This window comes from Staurois parvus, unplaced genomic scaffold (genome assembly GCF_062004578.1).
Source record: "Staurois parvus isolate SC_StPar_1 unplaced genomic scaffold, SC_StPar_1.0 ptg000498l, whole genome shotgun sequence".
In the NCBI taxonomy this organism is placed as follows: domain Eukaryota; kingdom Metazoa; phylum Chordata; class Amphibia; order Anura; family Ranidae; genus Staurois; species Staurois parvus.
Window position 1 is genome coordinate 14,137,935 of NW_028318294.1, and position 26,733 is coordinate 14,164,667.

General features: G+C 43.5%; 1 protein-coding gene across 4 annotated transcripts in view; it reads left to right on the forward strand.

Annotated features, from left to right (window-relative positions):
- Positions 1–733: 733 nt before the first annotated feature.
- The window catches only part of BEAN1 (brain expressed associated with NEDD4 1), a 43,103-nt gene continuing 17,103 nt past the window's right edge, over positions 734–26,733 (forward strand). The window contains exons 1-6 of one of the 4 annotated variants that reach the window (XM_089689830.1): positions 734–849; positions 1,068–1,266; positions 8,799–8,946; positions 10,912–11,019; positions 18,303–18,509; positions 21,392–21,515. In XM_089689830.1, coding sequence (XP_089545956.1) covers positions 8,886–8,946; positions 10,912–11,019; positions 18,303–18,509; positions 21,392–21,515 — 500 coding nt within the window. In that variant the 5' untranslated portion in view covers positions 734–849; positions 1,068–1,266; positions 8,799–8,885. Of the gene's footprint in view, positions 1,267–8,798; positions 8,947–10,911; positions 11,020–18,302; positions 18,510–21,391; positions 21,516–26,733 lie in introns of all 4 variants that reach the window. The other 3 variants (XM_089689829.1, XM_089689831.1, XM_089689832.1) reach the window with 3 other exon arrangements.

A 26,733-nucleotide genomic window follows, 5' to 3' on the forward strand; every position in this document is an offset into this window, starting at 1 on the left:
TGGAATTTGTAACGTCATTTCATGATGCAATCTCCTTGTGTGTGCTATTCGGCCCCATAGACTTTTATGGAAGCCGATCCATCTACCAGCCACTAGAATCGCATCTTAGATTGTAAGCTCCAAGGAGCAGGGCCCTCCTAACCCCCTTGTATTGTTGCTGTATTGTCTCCCTTTATTTTGCAAAGTGCTGAGCAAACTGCTGGCGCTATATAAATCCTGTATAATAATAATAATAATATAAGCTTCAACATGTTCATGCAGTTAGGCAGTTTTCAATATTTTAAAATCTGTGGCCCTTATTAAAATAATACCTGGCGATCGTGCTATGAAGGTCCTTATGTAGGAGGCAACATCTCTGAGTTGTGGTCCTGGGTAGTCACCCTGTCACACTGGTTTCCAATGGATATTACAAGTAGCTGTTTCAACACGTATTACACAGGCATGGTCTACTGTTGTCACCATCAGAAGACCTTGGCCTGACAAGTGCTATACTATTCAGTCATCACATTTTTTGTAATTTTTTCTTAAATGACAATTTTTAATGATACACAGTGCTTCAACAAGCTAACTGTCATTTGGGTTGGGTTTACACTTACTGTAAAAAAAAAAAAAATGACACGTAGATTTATTTTAGGTTCTCCTGTCATTTGGATATCTTTATCCAAAGAACAGGTGTACTTTAAATACGGTCCAATTCCAGTTTCATATTTTTACATGTCCTTTGTGCTTTCTCCTAGGCAGCCAGCATCCGCCGCTGTGCTGAATATTGAATGATTCATCCATAGAACAGCTCCCCTCTCTATTAAGTCATCAGCCATCTCTCGGCCTGCTTTGAAGAAGAGAAGCCAGGTGACAGATCTCATTGATTATATATGCTGCGAATGCTTTGATCTGTATGCTTCCTATTGATTTCATCTGTAAAGAGGTGTTTTACAGAGATCGGCAGTCACAGTCCCCCTCCCTCGTTATCATTCCCAGCACATAAAGCTCACAGTCAGCATGAATCTATCCGCTCTGCTCTATTCTCACCTACAATACATGGCTCTGATGGTTTCTCTGTGATCTAGTGCCGGCTCCAAGGGAGGGATCCGTCCGTATTGAACGTGAGAGTCTCGAGAAAACCTAATCCTGGATTTTCACACAAGGAGCAGGCCAACCCCTTCTGTCCATCGCTGTCATTGATTCCTATGGCAGATGCAGCTCCTTCCATCCATAGCATCCGACTAAGCTACATGGGGACATCAACTACGGTGCTGGACATCATTGGTAAGCCTACATGTTTTATTTTTGTTTGATGTATCTACATGGTGCTGACTTTCAGGGTTCATTGTCTAAGGCAGCCATTCTCCATCAGGGCACCACGGAAGCTTAGGGTTCCTCCAGGTGTTCCTGGGGTACCTTGAGTGGTGGATGATGGACCTTCCATTTTATGGGGCCTACATAGTTTTGGGGCCAACTTGGCAGAGTGAGCGGTATGACAGCAGTTATCTTTGTAGGTATCTGCAATTATCCTCCTAGATTGTAAGCTCCAAGGATCAGGCCCTCCTATCCCTCTTGTATTAAACTGTATTGTTGCTGTATTGTCTCCCATTATATTGTAAAGCGCTGAGCAAACTGTTGGCGTTATATATATCCTGTATAATAATAATAATTATCTTTGTAGGTATCTGTAAACATTATTGGCGACAGCTATAAGGATTGCAGTCTTCTCACTGACCCCCCAGTGAATTGGTTTTAACAGGCGTACCTTGAAACCTAAAAATTATTTCAAGGGTTCCTCTAGGGCAGGGGTGTCCAAATTTTCTAAACAAAGGGCTAGTATACTGTCCTTCAGAATTTAGGGGGGCCAGACTGTAGCCAGTAGAAGTAGAAAATGCCCCAGCAGCAACAGGAATAGACAATGTCTCAGGTTTGGTGGTCAGTGGGATTAAAAAAATTACATAGCGCCTGTGCCCAGTAGGTGAAGGGATAGTCCCCTATCACTGGTATCAGTGGGAGGAATAGTGCCCTATTGTCAGAGTCAGTAGAAGTAACAGTGCTCCATCACTGGTCTCAATAGGAAGAATTGTTGGTGTCAGTGGGAGGAATAGTGCCTCATCAATGGTGTCAGTAGGAGGACTAGTGCCCCATTAGTGGTGTCAGTGGGAGGAATTGTGCCCTGCTGTTGGTGTCAGTGCCTCATATCAGTGAGAAGAACACTGCCCTGAGAGCCAGGTAAAGGCAAGCGAAGGGCCACAGTTTGAAGATCACTGCTCTAGGGTAAGGTTACCACTCATCCCTGTTTCCCAGGAAAAGTGCTTGTTTTCAGGGGTCTGTCCCTGGGAAAAGGATGTCCTTGGAATTTTCCCAAAGAACCAGGCAGCACAGGGCAGCACAGAGCAAACGCTCCAACTTAAGTCACACTGTGTGAAGGTTAATCCAAAATGGCACAAATCTTGTCCCTTTTCATGGTACTGAAGGTATTTTGCCCTTGAATCTTGAAAGTTTGTCCCTTGTTCCAAAAGTCTCTTTTCAGAGTGTGAAAAATGAGGGTGTGGTTTTGTGGGTGTGGTTAAAAGTAGTCGTGGTTAGTAGATTTATTTCATTTTGAAATCTGTTGACCTTACTCTAGAATAAAAAGGCTGGTCTAAGCATTTAAATAAGAACTGCAGCTTTGCTTAAAACAGAGACTGGAGCACCAAAAATATTTTGCCTTGGCAACAGGGGCGGACTGACCATTTGGAAACTCGGGCACTGCCCGAGGGCCCGGGGTCATTAGGGGGCCCCATGAGATGCCCCTGGTACCTTTTTCATAGGCTTTTTTGAGTTTGGGCAAGGACACAGGGGCCCCATGATCCCCTATTGCCCGGGGGCCCCATGAGTTGTCAGTCCGCCCCTGCTTGGCAATACCCCAAATGCCATTTACTTTTATTTTATACTTCCTGGCCTGTATGGGGCTAGTGCAGCTTAGCTTGGATTTTTCTGGCACTTTTTGTTTAAATGTAACAATGGGTATTTTTTGCTAGAAAATTTCTTAGAGCCCCAAACATTATATATATTTAAGACAGAGGACTTAAAGAATAAATTGGTGGGTTTTGTAATTTTTTATGTCACATGGTATTTGCGCAGCGGTTTTTCAAACACAATTTTTTGGGAAGAAGTAAACTTTATTAAATTTTAATGCAAAAAGCACAATCATAACCCTTTTTGGGTTACCGACGTGTGCATTTGCCTTGTGCGAAATGCACTGTCGCTTTAAAAAAAAGTATCACTTTTATTGCTGTCACAGGCAATGTAAACATCTCTTGTGAGAGCAATAGGCATGTGACAGGTACTGAATATAGATTTGTATAGCGAGCGCCCACTGTAGTAAAAAATTTTTGATGTAAGCTGCTAGAACACCCAAAAAGGTAACCAACATAACCTTCCAAGAAAGTATATAGAGAAAAAGGTGCAGCGCTAATAGTGCCAGTAGTGCTATATCAATATAAATTCAATATCTGAAAGTGTACAAATGATATTAAAAGATTAAAAGATTAATTAAACATCCCAAAGTCACACAAGGAGTGTGATATACAAATTCTGTCGTGTCTCCTTTTCCAAGAATGATAATTAATCCACAGGTGAACAGGAAATAAGTGAAATACGCACTCACCAGAAGTGCGTTCAATATACGCATGAAAAGAAAATTCCTCTCTCATCAGGTACCTCAGGGTCCTTTGGTCTCAGGTTAGGCTGCACTCTCGCTAGACATCCATCCTGGCCGGGTTCCCTGGTTCACTTCTGGGGTCCCTCCTTAAGCTTGGTTCATCTGGGGTCCCTCCTTAAGCTTGGTAACTTCTGGAGTCCCTCCTTAAGCTTGGTACTAAAAGGGTGGCGCTCATAAAGAGCCCAATAAGGGACATCACATAGCGTGATACTGCATAAAAGGCTTTATTTCCAAGTACAGTAGAAGTAAAAATAGACAAGTAAAGGTACTGACCGCAAGGATATTGTGTTGGCCACCAACGGTGGCTTAGATGTCCATATGCTGTAGCCCCCCTTGACGCGTTTCGTGCGATGCACTTTGTCAAAAGGGTCCAGGGCTTCTATGTGACAGGTACTCTTTGAGGAGATATTTGGCATCAATAAGACCCCATATCCCTCCTCTCCCCTTAAAAGCATTCGATCACACCAAGATCAGTCTGATTCAATGCTTTTTTTTTTAAATGGCGCCATGTATTTTTGAGTAAACCAAAAGTGAGGTAAGGTCATCACTTCTGGGTTACTATATCATAGAGCCGAACCAGTCTTTGTCCAGCTCTGTGATGAGCCGGAGGAAGCGCGGCATGGTCAATTGGGGCTCCGGGTGGACGGTAGATCCTGGTAAGGCCGTAAAAGATGGCAGGAGGGGGAGGGCGTCCCCTCCCGCTCTCTTTTAATTCCAATCAGAGCGGCTAATTAGCAACGATTTTCTTCTTTTTGGGATAAAGGTTTTACAGTGGATCATTACAAGCACCCATGTCAGTGGTAAATGGTTTGTCTCAACCCTCTCACTGATACAGTTGCAGGAGAGCTTGTTACTGTGCAGATCACCTGCTGAAAATAAAGGAACGAAAGCTTAACCACTTCAGTACCGGGCACTTATACCCCCTTCCTGCCCAGGCCAATTTTCAGTTTTCAGCGCTGTTGCACTTTGCATGACAATTGTGCGGTGAACCCATGTGAAATTTGTATCATTTTTTTTCACACAAATAGAGCTTTCTTTTGGTGGTATTTAATCACCACTGAGTTTTTTATTTTTTGCTAAATAAAACAAAACACCTGAAACTTTTGAAAAAAAATGCACTTTTCTTTGTTTCTGTTATAAAATTTTTCAGATAAATAACATTTCTTCATATATTTAGGTCAAAATTATGCTATATTTCTTTGGTGAAAATAATAGTAATTGAATTAGTTTTTTTTTTCAAAATGTTTCTATTATTTTTGTTATTTTTAATTACATTTTTTCTTTTTTTTACTATTTTATTTTTCAGCACACTGTGACCAAAGTAATACAATATTCCCATAGTAACATTGAACTACTCTGGGCAAGTGATGAGGATTTTTTTTCTTTTTAACACATTATGATTGCTAATACCAATGTATTTCATTGTTATTTGCAATCCTTGTTACTGAATGAAACTGATTAATTCAGTCTTTTGTTGTGATTAGCTGTGATTACATGATACAGATGGGCTGTGATTGGCCCTGTCTGTATCATGTGACTGCCTTGACCAGTCACAGCTAACAATGTAATTGTATACAATGGATGGCATGACAGGAAGCCATCCATTGTATACAATTGACATGTGATCTGCTGTGATTGGTCACAGCGGTCACGACACTGGTAATGGATCGGTGTAGTGATATGTCATCAGCCATGTCTCGCGGACACAGCCGGTGACAGATGGCGCAGATGCGTGGCCCCGCGGCTCGTTTTGACAGGACGTCATATGACGCCCAGTCACAACGGCGAGTGTCCCGCCCAGCCGTCAATCTGCTATAGGCCAGACAGGACACTCGCCGTTGTGACTAGGCGTCATATGACGTCCTGTCAAAACGAGCCGCAGGGCTGTGCATCTGCGCCATCTATCACCGATGACATATCACTACACCAGCCCGTTGCCAGTGTCATATGACTACTGTGACCAATCACAGCCGATCACATGTCAATTGTATACAATGGATGGCTTCCTGTCATGCCATCCATTGTATACAATTACATTGTTAGCTGTGACTGGTCAAGGCAGTCACATGATAGAGACAGGGCCAATCACAGCCCATCTGTATCATGTAATCACAGCTAATCACAACAAAAGACTGAATTAATCAGTTTCATTCAGTAACAATGATTGCAAATAACAATGAAATACCCAAAGATGATCTAAAATCCCTAAATCATTAAATATTTTCTGAAAGTAGAGACCCGGAAAAATAAAATGTCAGTACAGTAGTTGCAACTTTTTATGTCACGTGATTAGCGCAACTGTTTATCAAACCCAAATTGCAGCCATCCAGGGGCGGATTGACAACTCATGGAGCCCCTGGGCAATAGGGGATCATGAAGCCCCTGTGTCCTTGCCCAAACTCAAAAAAGCCTATGAAAAAGGTACCAGGGGCATCTCATGGGGCCCCCTACTGACCCCGGGGCCCTCGGGCAGTGCCCGAGTTTCCAAATGGTCAGTCCGCCCCTGTAGCCATCACATCTAAGAATTAGTAAGCTGCAATATAATAAATGTTTGCTATTGGGTTTAATACTGCTTTAACTTTAGTGTATTTTTTACTGAACAATTTGGGTTTGATAAACAGTTGCGCTAATCACGTGACATAAAATGTTGCAACTACTGTACTGACATTTTATTTTTCCGGGTCTCTACTTTCAGAAAATATTTAATGATTTAGGGATTTTAGATCATCTTTGGGTCTAAAATATGTGTGCAAAAAATGAAAAAAATGGCTCCGACAGTGTAAGGGTGAACAATAGCTCCGTATGATGACGATACTCTCCCGCCTTATCATTACATTTGTCAAAGAATAGAGACATCCATATTATAAATACGATTTACTGGAGGAAGCACATATGTATTTTTTTTTTTTAAATCTGCTCTGTCCAAACATTCGATGAAATATTTATCCACATCTGACCCCCGTCTCCCTGGAACTGACTAGGTGCCAGTTCTGTAAATGAGTTTGTTTGTTGTATGCAGGGAGCTGTAATGACATTTGGAATAGACAGGCAGAATATTCGAACGGTCTAATGTAATTGTCCTTTCAAATCAAGGCTTTGTCTATCTGTGGAGCCAGACATGCAGCTCATTATCTCATGCTTAGAGAGTGAAATGGAAAATGAACATCATGCGAGGGAGTATATTATACCCAGCGGGCAGCTGGCTCAGGCGGGAAGGCATGCGGTAGATTCATTAATTTTTTTTTTCTTTAGAATAGCTTGCTGAAATCACTCAGTGGGATATCTTGGGAATGTGATAACCTATTATAAAGTCTGTGACAGGAGAGTGGGCGGAGCTGGGAACTCAGTGCATAGATTTCACTGCTGGAGTTCCTAGTGACGCTGCCCCAGGGCTGGACTGACCATTTGGAAACTCAGGCACTGCCCGAGTGCCCGGAGTCAGTAGGGGGCCCCATGAGATGCCCCTGGTACATTTTTCATAGGCTTTTTTGAGTTTGGGCAAGGACACAGGGGCCCCATGATCCCCTATTGCCCGTGGGCCCCATGAGTTGTCAGTCCGCCCCTACTATGGTGATTTCAGAGTCCCTGCTTACAACATGGTCCTCTTCAGAGTCCCCCCATACAGAAAGATCCTTATCAGAGTCCTGCTTACATCAAGGACCCCGTCAAGCAGAGACCGACTGATTTGAATCCTCTATCTGTGCACTAAGAATATGCAAGCAGGCTGAGGGCCAGATAAAATCTCATAGAGGCAGGATGTGGCCCACGGGCTGTAGTTTGGAGACCCCTGGCCTAAGGAACTATAATTAATTCTTGTTAAAAACAAAACACTTGGACAGGTATGTTGTGTTGCTTGTAAATAATTAAAAAAATTGATTCAATGATCAATTCAATTAGGTGGCCTGTACTAAGAATAAGTCCACTCAAAAATGAATGGCCAGTTTTAGATGCGGCCCAGCAAATGTGGCCACCCACAGGCTTCTGTAAAGACTCTATGACCAGCCAGGAGATTTCCAAACCCCACAAAAATTCAGGGTTTCTGGCTTCTTCTGCTTATGCAGCATACCTCCCTCAGCTTGTGGCTGAGTGGTGTGATCCTTTATTGGGCTTTAAGAAGCATCAAGTGACCAGCCAGCCCAGGCAACAAATGATAGAATTCAGCGAGTGCCCTTCAGCAAATGCTGCAGATGTATTAAAGGTCAACTGTACTTTTGTTGCCCCCTTTTTTTATTTGCTTTACTGAGTTACACCCATTCTGCTGCCAACTAGATCAGGGGTTTCCAAACCTTTTGTACAAAAGGGCCAGTTTACTGGCCTTCAGACTTTAGGGGGGCTGGACTGTGGCCATTGGGAGTAGAACTTGTCCTGGTGTCAGTGGGAGTAAAGAATGCATCTTTGGTATTAGAAAGAGGAATATTGTTCCATAGTTTGGGTCTGTGGAAGAAATATTGTCTCTTCATTGGTGTCACTATGAGAAAAAGTGCCCCATCATTGGTGGCAGAGGGAGGAATAGTGCCCTATAATTGGTGTTAGTGGAAGGAATATTGCCCATTGTTGCTGTCAGAGAAGGGAATATTGCCCCATTGTTGGTGTCAGTGGGAGGAATATTGTCCCATTGTTGTTGTCAGAGAGGGGAATATTGCCCCAATGTTGGTGTCAATAGGAAGAATAGTGCCCCATTGTTGGTATCAGTGGAAGGAATAGTGCCCCATTGTTGGTGTCAGTGGAAGGAATAGTGCCCCATTGTTGGTGTCAGTAGGAAGAACAGTACCCCATTGTTGGTATCAGTGGAAGGAATAGTGCCCCATTGTTGGTGTCAGTAGGAAGAACAGTACCCCATTGTTGGTATCAGTGGAAGGAATAGTGCCCAATTGTTGGTGTCAGTGGGAGAAATAGAACCCGTTGTTGATGTCAGTAGCAGGAATTAGGCCCCATTGTTGGTGTTAGTAGGAGAAATAGTGTCTTGTATCAGGGGGAGGAAAAGTGCTCTAAGGGCTGGATAAAGGCAAGCAAGGGGCCGTAGTTTGAAGACCACTGCACTATGTGATATTCTTGCCTTCAGCCCCAAGTAAATAATATAATTGTCTTCTTATTTATTATGTGCTTTCAGTTTTCTGTCTTTTAGCTCATCCCTGGAGCACAGAAAACCAACTTCTCAGAAAGGAAGTGACGTGTATAACCAAGCCCCAGGCATTGAATGACTTCCTGCTCTCGGGTTCTCTGGACAGATTACATGTCCATCAAAGTCACATGCACAAGTAAGTCTGATTCCCTGAAAATAGGGCTATTGAGTCTCGTGTCCAGATTTATTCTTGCTAACTTGTGTGTAAATGAGAGTTTATACTGCCATGTTCAGTTCTATATTTCCTACTTTGCAATATAAACATACAAATATATGAAGGGTACTTACCTCGCCTAATTCCGCCTAATCTTACTTTATCACTCTGCCGAAAAGTGTTGTTTTAGTTGTAGGTGGATACTGATATGAGTAAGCCCCTGAGTTCTTGAATACCTTGGATACACCAACACTGAGATTTCCCTACAATAATTCTCGACTTTAAATCTTTACCTGGGAGTTTTGGTGTTCCCATTTTGAGTTTTCTAAACTATAAAATATAATTGGCATTAAGCAAGGAGAGTGAGAACCCCTCATAATGTCTACAGCCAATAGAATCTCCAAAAAATAGAAGAAATAGAAGTGGTTTCATTTTCAAAAACTGAAACATCAGTTATGGATGGACTGATTCTTTAAATCAGGGGTCTCCAAACTACGACCCAAGGGCCAAATCAAGCCCGCTACAAGATCTTATCAGTCCTATGGCTAGGGCCAGTGGCATATCCTCAATGTGCACAGACTGAGGATTCAGGTCAACAGAGACTGCTTATGGTCTCTGCTTTGACCTGATGTAAGGGGAGATTCTAATTGGACCTTGATATAACAAGGCTTCTGATGGCGACCCTGATAGGAATTCTGATGTCAGGGGGACTCGGATAGGGATCCTGATTTAAGGGGATACTCTGATGCAAGAGGAAGTCTGGTGGGGACCCTGATGTAAAAGAATCTGATGAGGATCCTAAAGGGAGGACTCTGAAGAGCACATTGATGTAAAAGGGTACTCAGTTCAATAGAAAAAAATATTTTTTTTTTTGGTCAATGAAAATTTGCAAAATATACTATATGGCCCTCATATTGAAACTTTAGAGACTCCTGCTTTAAACTGAAAAAAGCTTCCCTCATCCCTTCCCATATACAAAACTGTTGGTTATGTGTTAGAGAAGACACTGGTAGCTTGTGATGAGGCAGAACACTGTTTTACTTGTGTGGCTTAAGTTGCAAACATACAGAACACATTTCAGCAGACATCTTGGTTTTGAAGAGAGAGAAAAGAGGAATAGAGAGAACCAACAAGTTTTACACATATGCACAACTGGTAACCTTAGTGTACAGTGCCATCTACTGGTCAAGTGATATTAACACGCAATACTATATAGTACATGCTGTTGTATCTCCAACAAAAACAAGGGCAGGTAACTAAGAAGAAAAAATGCTATTTTGTGACCTGAAAGATTGAAAAAGGCACTTTTGACTCTGCTTACGCACTAACAATGTGTATTACAATATGCTGTGCTTATTCATATACCAAAATTCATTAACATAAAATACTTAATCAACATTTACTTAATCAATTGTGCTAACTCAAGGCATGTGTATAATTATAATACAACATCACCACACAACCTTTCTTCATATACAGTAAGGAGAGGGGGGGGGAGGGGGTGGTTGTAGGCAGGTGATGGTGGAACATCCTCCATGTTCCCCATTTACTCGTTGGGCACCATGTCTGGGTCACATAACAGGACTACCCCTAGAGTGGGTTCTTCTGGGCTATGTTAGGCAACTGTAGAAGGATCACCTTCAATACACATGGGGTACCTTTACTCTGTGCCATTTCCACTAATGGCGAACCTCTACTATTAGAGATGAACGTACACCATGTACACCTGCACCATAGCTGTTCTCTATTTAACTTTCAGGTCCCCATGTAAATAAATGTACACCTTCCCACTGCAGACTTTCAATTAGGAGGGACATGCTGAGTCCACAGCCACCTGTCCAGTGTTCACTACCATTCCCCAGTAGCGTAGTGGGCCTTGCTGTGCACCTTTCTCGGGCTCCACGCGTGCAACTGACCTTGCTCTTGAACTTCCATACCTCTGTACAGGTCCTCTGCGATGCATATCAGCTCCTGTTGCTATGGGAGATAGACAACTGGCGGAAAGAGTGCCGACAACATGTCCCTTGCTGCTAGAGGCTGGTCCACCTATAACAGGTACACGCTAATGTCTGGCTGCTTGTCAAACTTCCATTACCCCAGGTAACTACAGACTTGCACTTCACACTGTGTTGACTCTTGCGGAGCTGTCTTCATACCCCATGTATTACATGACCCAAACCTTAGACCCAGTGGTGTATTTAGGTTTCATGCTGCCCTAGGCAACAAAAAAATTGGCTCCCCCCACGGACATTGACCAACAACACCCCATCCCCCCCACCCGAAAGAGCCTTCCACTATTACCGGGCAACCCCCCACCCCATCCTGGCAAGAGATAAGACACTCACCTTCACAGTTCCAGACATCTCCGGGAACAAGAGTCGGGCTCTGCATACACCATCAAGCAACCTGCAGCCTCTCTCAGATCCCACCTGGCCCTTGTGGTGCATGTGTCCCTTCTTCCATTCCTTCTATCAGGGGACAGCGCTTGTTTACCATTACGCATTACCCCCCTTTGAGTAACATCAGAATAGGTGGGAACAAAGTTTCAAAGCTTTATATGGAAATCTACTAAATTAATTTCATGCAAACAGGAATATTCCTATGTCCCTACTCCTAACTCAGGCTATGTGCTGCCCCAGCATACCTGCAAAAGGTAGAGTCCAAGGTCCATCAGTGGCATTACCCAGCAGCTGGTGTCTCTGGGGATGTTACAGCAGCAGCAGGAAACATTCTTTTACTACTCCTGGATCCAGTTTCCGAATCTTCTTTTTCTCTGTCTCGACTTCCTCCAACTCAGCGACTCTCAGGCCCGGGGCTCTCCCCTTTGGACCACTGCCTTTAATATCACAGGATCACTGGGTTGGACCTAGAGATAACACCAAAACTAAAGAACCAGGAAAGTCATTAACCCTTACCTTCCCATATGGGACAGCACCTAACTAGAACATGCTTCAACCTGCCTACAAATCTCCGTGAATAAAACTGTGATACAATCCACCAATTGTGATCAAGTCCACAGAGACAGCTCGGTGAGATCAGATTATGTAATAGCACACATCTCCACCAAACCTATTTTTATGCCTTTAATCAAATCAAACGGAATCCATAAAGCCAGCTTGACTCTCCCTGGGCTCAAGCAATCCTCCCCAAAACTCTCACCCAGTAAATCCAGCAGTGACATCTGCACTTTTGTGAACTTTGAAGATGAATTGCTCCACAGTGCCTGCAGCTACAGAGGTCATCCAGGGCTTGTTTTACAGGTTATTCAGTGATTGTTAGGAACATGTAAATACCTAAATAACCTATTCACTTTAAAGCTATTAGACTGGTGTTACTGGGGTCACAATGTCACTAAAGTCCAGCATTCATGAAGGGGTTAACAATAATGCCCTGTTTCATGGTACATGGCTAACACAAAAACCTGATACATTCTGTTTAATCCCAGACATTGCATATCCTTTCCCTTCTCTCCGCATCATTTTCTACTAAAACTTCCTTTTTAGTGCCTAATGTGATATTTCACAGGGAGAAGAAGACAGCAAAAACCAGCAGATGCCAGCTGATCCCTCCGAGTATTCCCAGCAAGAAAAAGCTATTTTTTCATGTAATTAGCAGGGTAATTTTATAATGGAATTAATTAATTGCAGTACTTAGCAGCTAGCAAAAAAATTACAAGTGTAAGGATTTGTTTTATCTGTGGCTTGTAATGTCCAAATGGGCTTATAAAATGGAAATAAATTGCTTTACAAGAAAAATAATTGCAGGCACATCCTCATCAAAGGGGAAAAGTCGTATGTATAAAGGGGCAGAATAAAATCTCCAGGCAAAAAAATGTATTTCCCAGTTGCAAATTCTGATCATAGGAAGCTGCGCAGTAAGGGGTAGGTTGGCCATAGATATGCAGATACATGCTCAGCAATTACTGTCAAGCAGAAGACATCTGCCAGTTCCAGAAAGCTCAGGGACCCACCAATCTCTACCTTGAGACTTGACCAACAGCAGCTAGATGCTGAATTAAGAAGAGGGAAGAATAGGCCTTGATATACAGAAAATCTTCAACAAGTTAAAAGTTGTGTGATACAAATGTGTGAATTTGTGTGAGCGACTAGCACCCTTCCCCTGTCTTAAAAGGGACCCTAAATGACATTGTTGAATCAGGCCTAAGGTCACCCTTAAGCTGGCTATATGTGAGTAGGTGCAGCGTGGTACAGCAGCGGTACAGACACAGAGGTTGCAAAAAAAACGTGGAACTTTTATCGAGGAGAAGGCCAAACTACAAACACCCCAGAGATGCAGCTTGAGGAGATGCACCTGTTTCAGAGGACGTAGGGTGGCCTGGCCGGTCCGGTCCAAAATAGGTAGGCTTCCTTGTAAGATAGCAAGTCCCTAGACTGTCCCTACTCGTCTAGGACCTTTCCCTGCCGCAAATCGCTTTCCCTTCAGGCAGGGTCTCTCTCCCTACACTATCCAAAACCTGGTTGCACATAATAGGGGATAAAGGCTCTACTGACCTAGATGGCCACCAGAGGTCACCTAGACACAGTTTAGCCAACCGGCACGCTGCTCCCAGGGTCCAGGAAACCATAGAGAAACCATGTTTATCCTGACTCCCTCTCCAGGCTGTGGTACCATTCAGGTTCAGCACCACGTACAGACTGCCCCTGCCTACACATACATGGTTAGATTTCCGTTCAAACTTTTTTGAAAGATTTTTTGTGTTGCCTAGGGCAGCACAAAACATATTTACACTACTGAGTGTGGCCCTAGTGCTGAAAAGTTTGGATACTCCCTAGTGTAGACCCACTGCTGTAATAAGAACTGAACTGGGAAGTATGTGCAGGGAAAGCGAAGAGGAGTCAGAAGACTCACTATAGTGCAATCTCAGTCCTTCAGTTCCTCTAACAGGTCATGTTTTCAGGATTTTCTTCACACTGCACCAGTGCTTTAAATCAATGTCAATGACTTGGTATTTATGACAGCTAATTTATTTAAGGGAAACTCCAAAACCTGGCCTGTTGGGTGTACTTGAGGAATGAGGTTTGGAAAAAAAAACGCTTTTTTCAAGGTGGGTATTATCTAATGTTTAAAGGTATATTCCAATTTGGATTAGGATAAGTAACCCACAGGTATGTAGTTGAATCATAGGAGAAATACAGAGCATCCAGTGGAAACGAATATATACAAGAAGAACATACAAACACAATGCAGAAAATATGCTCAATGGGTACATTGCACTCAATACCCCAGTTCTCTAAGGCAATGTTTGTCAACCTTTTTTTTGTCAAGGCACCCTTTAAAATTATGGATAGTTCCAAGGAACCCTTTAAAATTATGGACAGTCTTGAGGCGCGCCATTCTAAAATTTGAAAAAAAATTCTAATAGTTTTATATAATGCAGCAACTTCCACACATGTAGGACACCCAACATTAGAGGTGATTTAGTCTTCCAAAGCAAATACACTTTTGCACACTGGTACTGACTAGTATTCCAGTGTTTCTCTTCTCCCTCAGTTTTTATCTATCACTGATCTAATGTGACCCCAGCACTGACAGAGAGGGGCAGGGAAGGGTCAAACTAGGATGCTGTGCAGGCAGCTGACATCCTCCTTATCAACTGATGATGTCATTGGTTGTCAGGATGCCGGCGGCTAGAAGGTCATAATGGTGCACAATGAAAGCTTTGTGTAACTAAAAGCAGTGGTGTATTTAGGTTTTGTGCTGCCCTAGGCAACACAAAAATTGGCGTCCCCGCAGAAAGAGCCTGACATTGAACAAGAACACCCCTGCCCTCCACCCGAGCCTTCCACTACCACTGCCCCCCATATACCAGCCACCATCCCCCATGGCAAGAGACACTCAACTTTACAGCTCCGGACAGCCCCAGGAGCGAGAGTCGGGCTGTGCATACACCGTCATGAAACCCAGAACATCTCTCGGAACATACCAGGTCCCCATGCCGTGTGTGTCCCTTCTTCCAAGGGGCAGTGCTGCCCCCCCCCCCGAAAAATGCCGCCCTAGGCAAATGCCTTGTTTGCCTTGTGGTAAATACACCCCTGACTAAAAGGCAGGCTTGTTTTCACCTGCTGGCTTGTATACACATTTTGGGCAATTTTTAGACATTTTGCCAAGGCACCCCTGAAGAAGTCTCTAGGCACCCCAAGGTGCCTGGGCACCCCGGTTGAGAAAGGCTGCTCTAAGGTACTGTACAATCACACTGCCAAAATATATAAGACACTCAGTTTAAAAACAATGGTTATTAGATGTTTTGGTTCTCATCTTCTTGAAATAGAGCTAAGAGGGTTCATTTTCAGCAATTCTAGCCCTTTGAATGAAAAGCAGTAAAGGACATGAGGGTTATCACAATGCCAGCGGGAACAATTAAATATTTCCAATGCCTTACACAATAGCCTCCAATCAAAATTGAATGCACAGAGTTCCATGTAATCTCAGAGAGCCTGTCAGTCAAATGTCTGACAGATACGTCTTGTAGCTCAGACAGCACAATCTTTACACTTCTAAAACGTTTGCTGTATAATAGCGGCATGAATGTATCACAGACTTGACATACGCAGAGGTGGTTCGTAATTCTGCTGCTGGCATCTATTTTTTTTTTCACAAGTAATTTTAGGCTGAGTATAGACATTACATCCCTGGTGCCCAATTAACTTGTACAGGTGTAACATTAGATATAGAATGTAAACTGGTAATATTATAGATATTCCTAATTCATCTACGGAGTGAAGGTATGGACAAAAAAAGTAGTATAGTCTAACTAGGCACCTTGGTCAGAGGAATTAAAGCTGGCCATACATCTGTAGAATTTAGTTTAAAAATGTTCGTTTTTGGACGTTCGTTCAATTTTGTGATGGTTAGTGGGCAACATTCGTTTTTGGCCCTAGTGATGAAAAAATTTGAAGGAGCGGGATGAAAATGTTTTCTTTCATTGGGAAAAAATTGTACACATTGTGATTAAACCTGTTCAATACATTGGGAATTCCATGCAAATTCAAACAGTCTAACTAGGCACTTTGGTCAGAGGAATCAAAGCTGGCCATGCACCTGCTGAATTTAGTTTAAAAATGTTCATTTTTGGACGTTCGTTCAATTTTGTGATGGTTAGTGGGCAATGTCCGTTTTCAGCCCTAGTTATGAGAAAATTTGAAGGAGCGGGATGAAAATTTTTTCTTTCATTGGGAAAAATTGTACATATTGTGATGAAACCTGTTAAATATGTTGGGGATTACATTCAAATAGCAGGTTTGGATGTAATTTTATGAGCTTTCAAGCAAAATTAGTTAACTCAATGGTGCTTAAGAAAGAATGTTCCGACCAGGGGCGGACTGACCATTTGGAAGCTCGGGCACTGCCCGAGGGCCCGGGGTCAGTAGGGGGCCCCATGAGATGCCCCTGGTACCTTTTTCATAGGCTTTTTTGAGTTTGGGCCAGGACACAGGGGCCCCATGATCCCCTATTGCCCGGGGGCCCCATGTGTTGTCAGTCCGCCCCTGATGATGGTTTGAAGGAAAATGAAACTGTGTGTGGCAAACTTAACACAGTTAACGAGTCTTTGACAGGTTCCCTTAGACGTTTGGCTACAGATAATCAACAACCTCACTAGCCATCAAAAGAATCCTCCAGACTTGGTGACTGAAAATCAATAGAAAGGGAGAGATCATTCCACATTGGGACACCACATGGTCTGAGATCATTACTCATTTTCCAGTTCAGATCAGTTGGAATATGTTTCATCTCTCACAAGATCCAAACTTTGTTGTGGGGAGAAGAATTGTGTGTAGTAAGAATTATGGGCTGTAGGCAGATACCTAATGGCATGTCCTGGCCTTATACAACCACCTAGGCCCCGACTAAAGGCTTAAATGAAACCAGCTCATGGCAGACATGTTGTGATTGGACTCACTGAGACCAGGATGATGCACTGGTGTCAGAATTCCTAACTTGGGAAATCTGACTCAGCCATCAGAACTAGCTGGCCCATATAACCTATGGCCACTTCAGAGGTGAGAACATTCCTTCCAACTGACACTGTGGTGTCAGTGATTGGCCAAAGGTGAAGAGTCTGTCTATTATTGCTACCTCTATAAATTACGTAGTAAGGAAATTAACATTTGGAGGGAATTTATCAAAACTGGAGCAGACAGAATCTGGAGCAGCTGCATATGGCAACCAATCGGTTTCTGTTTCCAGCGTGTTCAGTTACGTTTTGAAAATGATCAATAGCAGTTAATAGGTTGCCGAGCACAGATCGTTAAACATTCTGGTTGCTCCAGTTTTGATAAATTTCCCTTAGGGTCTGTTGCATGTTCTGAATAATGTGGTTGCTGGATTTTTCATGTGCTCCCACCAATATGAAAAAGCAATATTGCACAAATGGTAATATTTTGTTCTTCTTTTCTTCCAATTTTACATCAAAAGCCAATGTGTCTGTATACCCTTTTTTCTTGCTGGCCTAGCACTCCATTATGAATCTTAGGACTTGTAAGCAGGTTGCCTACTGCTAGTTAGACAGCTTGCTGCCCCTATTGGGAGGAATGGAGTTAATGTTTTTGCCGCCGTTCCCAGTCTAAGTTCACTGGCTTTTTGGGTCCGACCCACTGTCCTGTGGTATTATAAAAGGTTTTAGGTTAAGAAAAACTGTTTGTCTGTTATGTTTAAGTTTCTCAAGTAAAGCCTTGACACATTGCCATGCCTGGTCTGAAGTTATTTAAAGGGGTGTTTGCAAGTAATGGGTACACTACACATAGTCTGCAGCTTGGGACAGTAAAGCACGTTGGGGTATGAAGACAGCTCTGCAAGAGGTAATAGTGTAGCATACAAGAAAGTGATTACCAAGGGTAATGGAAGTCTAGCAATCAGCACAAGCAGCTTGTCATGAAGCATGGTACCTGTGATAGGTGGGGTGTCTTCTAGCAGTGAGAGAGTCACCTCTGGTGATCCCTCCCCGAACAGTCCACCTCCCATAGCAATAGGAGCAGATCAGCACAGCAGAGGTCCTCATCCTGGCCACCGGGTAAAGTAGATGAAAGAGTTAATAAAGTGCATGCATGGAGTCTGAGCTGGATGCATGGCAGGACCCCATTCTGATGTCATCACCCAGACTCTGCAGCCATTGTGGGAGCACTCTCCTCTACGCTGAAGCCGATGCTGGAGAGATTATGTGACCGGCCCGGAGCAACTTCAGAATTGGTAAGGCAGATAGAACAGACTTAGAATGGGGTGGGGTTGAATTAAAGTTTAGTTAGATTTTGACTTGCTTTGCACCTTAATATTTGTGCTTTTTTATTTATTGTTGTAGTTATACTTTCCAATCTGTTTTACAGAGATTCACCTAAACCAGAGTAACCCTCTTCCTGAGTATTTTGGTTACATGAGAAGTAGCCATGATTCCACATTGCTGGTGTCCCCATTGGTCGTGGCAGGAATTGTAATTGGACTGGTTCTCTTTCTTTCATGTGTCACCATCATCATTGGTAGCCTGAGGAAGGATGGGAGAGAAAGAGACTGGCGCCTTCAAAATCCAAGCTATGGTATGAACTGACACTGCTCCACTATTGGACAGAGAGGACAAACGTATGAGTGACCTTATGACTGTTAGGTGTCTCGATTGTATAAGGAGCCCAGTGCATTGGGAAGAACATGTCTTAGAAGTCCATAAAACCACAGTTCAACCATCTATTTCATCCACCGCCCCCATCTCACTTCCACAAGTTAAACAAGCCCTGAGCTGTAAGTAAATGTGTAGGTTGCAGGTGATTATCAGAATAGAAGATACTTAAATTAGAAGTCTGGTCTAAACCTATCTAATCTCAAACCTGCTCCCACCCCCATTCTAAGTCCTATTCTAACTAGCCTGTAGAGGGAAGATGTATATATTTAAACCCCATACACACGAGTGGAATATCGTCCGGTATTGGCCCGCTCAACAGAAACTGTCCAACATTCGGCCTATGTGTACACCAGCCTGTCCAACAGAAGCTGGCTGAACAGGCATGTTGGAAATCAGCATCCGATCCCCATCCGATCAGTGTTGGCAGTCAATGGCTGCGAGCGCTGACCCGTGTGTTCTGGCAGGGGGGCAGTTACCCTGTCAGAACACAATAGTTCAGCGGGGAGATCATTGTACTAATGTAGCACGCTCCTAGGTAGGTGCTAGGATTTTGTACAAGTAGGAAAAGTATAGCTGTGTTTCTCAGACTAAAAGAGAGACTGTTAGGTAAATTCAGTTTGGCATTCTGCTTAACGGAGTGGTGCAGTTGATTAGTCAGGTCTGCTCATGATGCTCTGGTGCTAAGTTTAAGTTTGTCTTGAGCTCCTCCTGCCTTCTGGAAGCTATGAGAGCCTTCCAGAACATAGGCATGAGCTAAGCAAATGAACAGCATTAATATGATGATTACAGCCCTTGCCAATTACAGGGTAGGGAAGCCCCATTGCATGCTGGGAGCTGGTATTTACATTCTGTGAGCACATGGGCTCAGGGTATTTCCAGGAGAGGATTGCACCAGCCAGGATAGAGGCAAGCTTGCCTCACCTGGCACATGCTGCCATGTGGCCTCAGGTGGGCAACCTAAAGGCCTAAAGTATGAGAGAGAGTGACACTGGTTCTTTAGTAAGCTGACGGGAGCTGTCTTCCAAAATCTGTCTGATATCACTGGAGGGCATCATTTGGAAGATTGGAAGGAGGCTACCATTCTGTCCTTGGGCCTTGTGAGTACAGAGACTGAGAGATCTTGGGGACTCTGTGTGCTTTGCTACCTCTCTGCTGCTTTATAGTCAGCGTGGGTCTGAGAAAAAGGGAACACTGGCTGGTGTTCTGAAGAGCTTGTCCAACTGTTCCTACTGCAAGGGACTTTGCTCAGTTTCTACTCCTTTTGGACTTCCACAGTCTGCTGTAACTAGCTTGTACCTGAGGAGCTCTGCCCTGCTACTACTACTACTGCTAAAGGGACTTTGCTCATTCCTAAACTACTTGTTGCTATTACCAAAGAGAAGTCTGCTGTCTGTTTCTAGCCAGGACTTCAACAGTTCTAATTGTGGAGTATCTTACTAAATTCCCCATCCCTATCACCTGTTCTACAATAAAAATACAAAAACACCATCCACTAGTCTGGTCGTTGAAGAAAACAAGCAAAAGTGTGTGTGTGTGCGCGAACCTGGCTGTAGAAAATACCTTGAGCCTGACTGCAGTGTGAAGATAGGGGAGACCCGGGGAACAATACAAGCAGCTGCTACGGTGATAGCATTACACTAAAATTAAATAGTTAGACAGCTCTTCCCGAGCTCTTTTTTTGTTCAACAGGTTAAATGAAAAAAAAAAATTATAGTGTGTACCAGCCATTACCTATTACCTGGGCGCTCCAGTCCAGTCACATGATGGGCTCCCAGTGCCGATTTTAGGGTAGAGGAGGGACAGCTGACAACAGATGCCCCACAAAAAGTCTATAGGTGACATCACCAGCCATGCATTGCAGTGCTGCATCCTCTTCCTGAAGCCAGTGCTGGGAGCTGATCATGTAACTCGCCCAGAGCGCCCAGGGAATCAGTAACTATGCACATCTTTCCTCTACAGAAGTGGTCTCCATACCAGATTGGGGCCAAATGCAACCCATTCACTAGCTTTTATCTGGCCCTTGGGGCACTATTCCTTCCACTGATACCAACAATGGAGCATAATACCCCCCCGCCCGACACCAACGAAGGGGTACAATTTGTCCCAATGACACCAACGATGGGGCCCAGTGACACCAATGATGGGGCACAGTTCCTTCTAATGACACCAATGATGGGGCACTTTTCCTCCCACTGACACCAAAGACCTTTTCTACAATGGGACACTATTCTTCCTATTGACACCAACATCGGGGCAATATTCCCCTCTCTGACAACAACAATGGGGCAATATTCATCCCAAAGACACCAACAATGGGGCAATATTCCTCCCACTGACACCAATTATGGGGCACTATTCCTCCCCCTGACACCAATGATGGGGCACTTTTTCTCCTAGTGACACTTCTTCATCCTGCAGATGGCAAGTAGAATGAGCAGTGGATGGTTTATTGCGGGTGCGGGTGCAGGTGGAAAGAAAGAAAATTGCTTGATTCCCCCATCGACGCAGTCAGTGATGGGATAATGGCTCTCGCAGAGCTATTGTGTTCTCCCGGCCCGAAAAACATGATTACTGCTAGCGGCTATAGTTGTCGGCGGTAATCTCACATGTAACAAATCTGACAGACTGGTTGTACCCAAGTCGATGGTAAGGAGGGAGTCAAATGGCCCCCTTTTCAATAATCCCATAAAATAACCCCATAGCATTATCCCCACAATGGCAGCTCCCATAGAACAAAAGGCTGGTAGGGAGGAGTTTTATCCCACCATTACTCTAAAGTGACATATTGTTATCTGTTCACAGATGGAATATCCTATGCACCTTCTTTTGGAGATCTGAGTTCCGTCTGTACAGGGGACATGTCTCCAGCCTTAGATTTTGCATCATATCTAGGCCTTAGTGTTTCCTATCCAGATTTTCCACCACGGTAAGAACTGAATTTGATGGATTCCTATATAAATTAGATGTGCATATTCAGAAGTTCAATTATGCTATCACTAGGCATTAATCATACATTTCTCTTGTTTTTTTAATTTTTAAAAATACAATGAAAAAATATTTTATTTCATTTGTAAATAAATTCTAAAGGATTTGTAAAAGAAATATAATTAAGGCTCTGTTCACACTAATGCAATTTCAGATGCAACTTTAGTTGCACAGAGGATAAATATGTCAGCACACCAAGGATCTCCAAAATGGGTCCAAAGCTTTATTCAGCAATCACATCAAGGTTACAAAGGCAATGTTTAGGAGCATCGCAGGACCCCTTCATCGTGTCAAATGAAGGGACCTTGTTAAGCTCTGAAATGTCACACTATGATGTGATCTCTGAAGAAAGTTATGGACCCGTTCTGGAGATCCTTGGTGTACTGGTAGGGTATTTCTCACCTTAAATGTCTTCGGTTTCCAGACGGTGGTCGCTGCAACACCCACTTATATTTAAGGACATTTTCAGGTATCTTCTCCCTCTAACGCAGTACCGCAAGGCCTATCCTCTCCCACTGACCCTGTACCCAAGCCCCATTATCTACCTCTGACCCAGTACCCCAATCCCCATCCTCTACCTCTGACCCAGTACCGCAAGGCCTGTCCTCTCCCTCTGACCCAGTAGCCCAAGCCCCATTATCTACCTCTGACCTGGTACCCCAATCCACATCCTCTCCCTCTGACCCAGTACCCCAAACCCCATTATCTTCCTCGGACCCAGTACCCCAATCCACATCCTCTCCCTCTGACCCAGTACCCCAAACCCCATTATCTACCTCTGACCCAGTACCCCAAGCCCCATCCTCTCCCTCTGACCCAGTACCGCAAGGCCTATCCTCTCCCTCTGACCCAGTACCCCAAGCCCCATTGTCTACCTCTGACCCAGTACCCCAAGCCCCATCCTCTCCCTCTGACCCAGTACCCCAAGCCCCATTATCTACCTCTGACCTGGTACCCCAATCCCCATCCTCTCCCTCTGACCCAGTACCCCAAACCCATTATCTACCTCTGACCCAGTACCCCAAGCCCCATCCTCTCCCTCTGACCCAGTACCCCAAGCCCCATTCTTTAAAGTGCGTCAAGCCTTTCAATGTGGAAAACTAGTGAGCATAATAGATTCATATATCAAAGAAGTTGATAATTCAATCCAGCTAAACCTGATTTTCTAGAATCTATCAAAAGTGGGTCTACTTGGCATTGGCCAGAAATAGTCCAGGTGCATATTTTTTTGCATCTTGAGGCTCATTGAGAACTACCTTGAAGTAGATGGAAACCCTAATTTGCTAAAGCACTGTGTATCATAAAAAGTATGAATGTGGAACAACGCAGGAGCACAACTGGGAATCATGGACAGAGCGTTGTCACTCTATAACAGGAAGTGTCTGAACAAGGACCTTCATGGCAGGATTACCAGGTATTATTTTAGTGAAAGATACCTAAATTGCTACTAAACCCATGACTGTGCATTCGCAATATCGAGTCTTCCACAGTACACAGAACACAGCAATGCAATTATTTTAGTAAATACAAACTGCTAAATACCTTTTCTCATCAGCAGTATATAGTAGACTTATGACTCCTATCAGTGTCCAGCTGAGTATTGGTTAAAGCTTGTAGGAGGAGTTTTCATTCTTCCCTGACTGTCTTATGAGGCTGCATAACCCCTGACCCTCTGTCTGGGCAGTGCTGATTGGCCCTGCACCAATCACATGCACCCTCCCCCCAAAAAAATCTCTAGCAATGCACACCAAACAGAGCATGTGCAGACTTACCACTGCAACTCTAACTATGGCAGATGGATTGGGGACAGCAAAAGAAGGGGAGGATCAGGGAAGACAGGATCAAACAGCCTTTTTACACAATGCAGAGGATTAACCCATTACGTTCCACAGTGAGTATAACAAGCATGCTTTACTGCATATACAGACTGATTTTACTGCTGTGTGTTTAGTAACACTTTAAAATATAGAAAATGACCTTTGAAAATACATTAACATGCTAAAGTGTTTATGACATTTTAATGATTAGGGTAACTTTAACACATCGCAAGTTAATGCACAAAAAAGGGTTATCAGAACCTTTATAAATAGCCACACACAAAAGATTGAGATTTCTACTTGAAAGTTTTTTTCATGCAGTGAAAATCATATTTTATGCTGCAGGAAAAGGGAAAAGTTTGAATAAACCTTTAATTTGACATTCATGTATGTTGTCACACTATCTATGTTGTGATATCAAATTTGACTTGCAGAAAGTCTCAATCTATAACCAGAAAAAAGGGATACATGCAAATATCTGACGAATGCCACCATCATTGGCCCCTCTTACAAATATTTAGGTTTCTTTTAGTGTGCAGATTCTGAGAACCTGTTTTGACCTTTTAAAATGTGCTTTCAATACAAGAGCTAGATTTATTGGGATACAACCTCCTCTTGAATGCCTGATTTTTTTTCCTACATTGAAATAACTTGCCTCAGCCATGCGCCAAATGCACATACATTTAGCAAAAAGAGCTGCCTGTCAAAGGAAAGCGATTGTAAAAAATGTGCCTCAAAATGTTACGTCCTTGACTCTATATACCATGCGGCTGCCATATTAAATTTTAGGTAGGTGTTTGGGTGGTGGTAAACGTGGACCGACTGTCTGTTTTTACTTCCCCTTTGCTGCCCAACAAGTTCTAAAGGTGCTTCCTTACCTTTTCTAAAAGGTTAAAATTGCTTTCTTTCATTCTTCCCCCCCCCCCATCCTAAAGTGCCCTGCGTTCCCTCTGTTGCAAGGTAGTTCAGGTTTATGCAACCGGGTGCCAATGTTTTCTCCCTTCAGGATAAATGTCTCTTGGTCCATAAAATCATTTTTGTGTCTTTTTTTTAATGAGAGCGCTGATATGATGACATCACAAGTACAATCTCTGCAGCACTTAGTTGCCACCCTCCCAAAGCCACTGATTGGCAGCACTGTCCTGGGCTCCGGCTGCATGCCCATGGTATCATGGAAAACTCAATAATTCAACTTGCCACAAAGAAAACACGTTGTACGTTGCACATGGGCAAAGTAAATCTAATGAAGGATGATGTCACACAGGCTAAAATAAGTAATCACTCGAAAAGCAAGGCATGTGTTTTTTAAAACCTTAAAGTAATTTTTTTGAGGGTGGTTAAAGGGTGAGGAAGGTCTAAACCAGCCTTTCCTGACCTTTTTATTATGAAAGAACCCTTGAAATATTGTTTAGGTCCCAAGCAGGGGCAGACTGACCATTCAGGCACTCGGGCACTGCCCGAGGGCCCTGGGTTAGTAGGGGGCCCCATGACATGTCCCTGGTACCTTTCATAGGCTTTTTTGGGTGTGGTTTGAGTGTGGGCGAGGACACAGGGGCCCCATGATCCCTCATTGCACGGGGGCCCCATGAGTTGTCAGTCTGCCCCTGGTCCCCAGGAACGTCTGCTAAAAATTTTTTATATCTGCAGATTGCTCTAGCTAAACCACATTGGTGGACAGTAAGAGGAAGGCCCCCTTACGCTTGTAGCCATTGAAAAGAATGCCCATAAAAGTGATGGTCAGTGTGATGCCCCAATACATGGGTGGTCAGTGGAAAGAATGCTTCTTATGAAGGTGGTCATTGAGAAGAATGGTCCCTTACAGATACCTGACGTGATCATATAAAAGAGAAGCTCCACAGGTGCCATGCCGATAGCTCTGCCAAATGACGAGGGTGAGAGAACTATACAGGCTCCTTTAGGCAGGAGATTAAACCACGACTGCTCAAAGAACCCTGAGCAACCACGGAACCATGGTTGAGAAAGGCTGGTCTAGACTGCACAGGATCATGGGGTTCAGCTTTAAATAAAATAAACACAAAAACAGTCGATACTCTTCAGCCGCTCTCTGCACAAGATGTCTTCACAATAAGACATTGACTGGTGGCAGGTTCTAAGACACTATTAATTTAATTGACTTAACCTCTACTCAATTTGCTGGCTACTGAGTTTGTCCATTTTTTATTTTACCGTGTTTCAAATTAGATTTGGAATAAATACTGCATTAACTTCTTTTTTTTTTTTTTCACTTTCTGAGTCAGTGAAGGGACAATTTACGTAAATCACAGTTGACAGGCGGGATAAATGGCCATCATGCTAATATGTCCTATTAGGAGAATGAATGAAATACCGGTGTGGTTGATATCATAGAGCTCATCTGCTTTATTTGATGTGAAATGGAGAGGGAAAGATTAGAGGCTCAGACAGAAGACTTCTTGCTGCCCTTCACGGTGAATTTAGTTTAAATTAAGTAGTGGCAGAATTTAATAGATGAACTGTTTTGATCGCTCGGTCCGATGATGACATTAACCGAATGTCAGTGTGAACAGTTCCTAAGAGGAATTAAGGGCTACGGTGATAATAGGTTAAAGGTACACTTCAGTCAAAACTGAAAATATGACACCCTAAGGTGCAACCAGGGAGCCTCTCCAACCTGCGGAGTAGTTGAGCTTTAGGAATTGATGCAGTGCACCAGTCCACCCTACTCCCTTTGTTTGTAATCTGGTGATCCTGGAGCAAACCTGCTTGTGATGTTGGAACACATAACTGCCTCTCATAGACAAAGACTGTTAAAATAATTCTCCCAGATTAGGATACCTTGCATATGGGGGGATCTAGTTGCTGTGAGACCCTCCTGGCATTTTAGTGCCCCCTGGGAGGGGCAGGTACAGCAGCTCCACTGCCTGCAGGCTATCAAAGTCTATGGCAGGCTGCTGCTGGACAAGGCTGAACACTGATCCCAACCACAGCACCACCTGCCTGGAGTTTGCATGTTCTCCCTGTGCCTGCGTGGGTTTCCTCCAGGTACTCCAGTTTCCTCACACACTCCAAAGACATGTTGGTAGGTGAATTGGCTCCTGTCTAAATTGGCCCTAGTATGTGTATGTATGAATGTGAGTTAGGGACCTTAGATTGTACACCCCTTGAGGGTTAGGGACCGATGTGAATGTACAATATATATGTAAAGCGCTGCGTAAATTGATGGCGCTATATAAGTACCTGAAATAAATAAATAAACACTGTACCAAGTGGTACTTGTGCTTAGGGCCCTATGTGTTCATGAACGATTAACCAAAATGCAGAAGACCCAGGGAAGGTCCTAAATGTGAGTAGGACTCATTACAG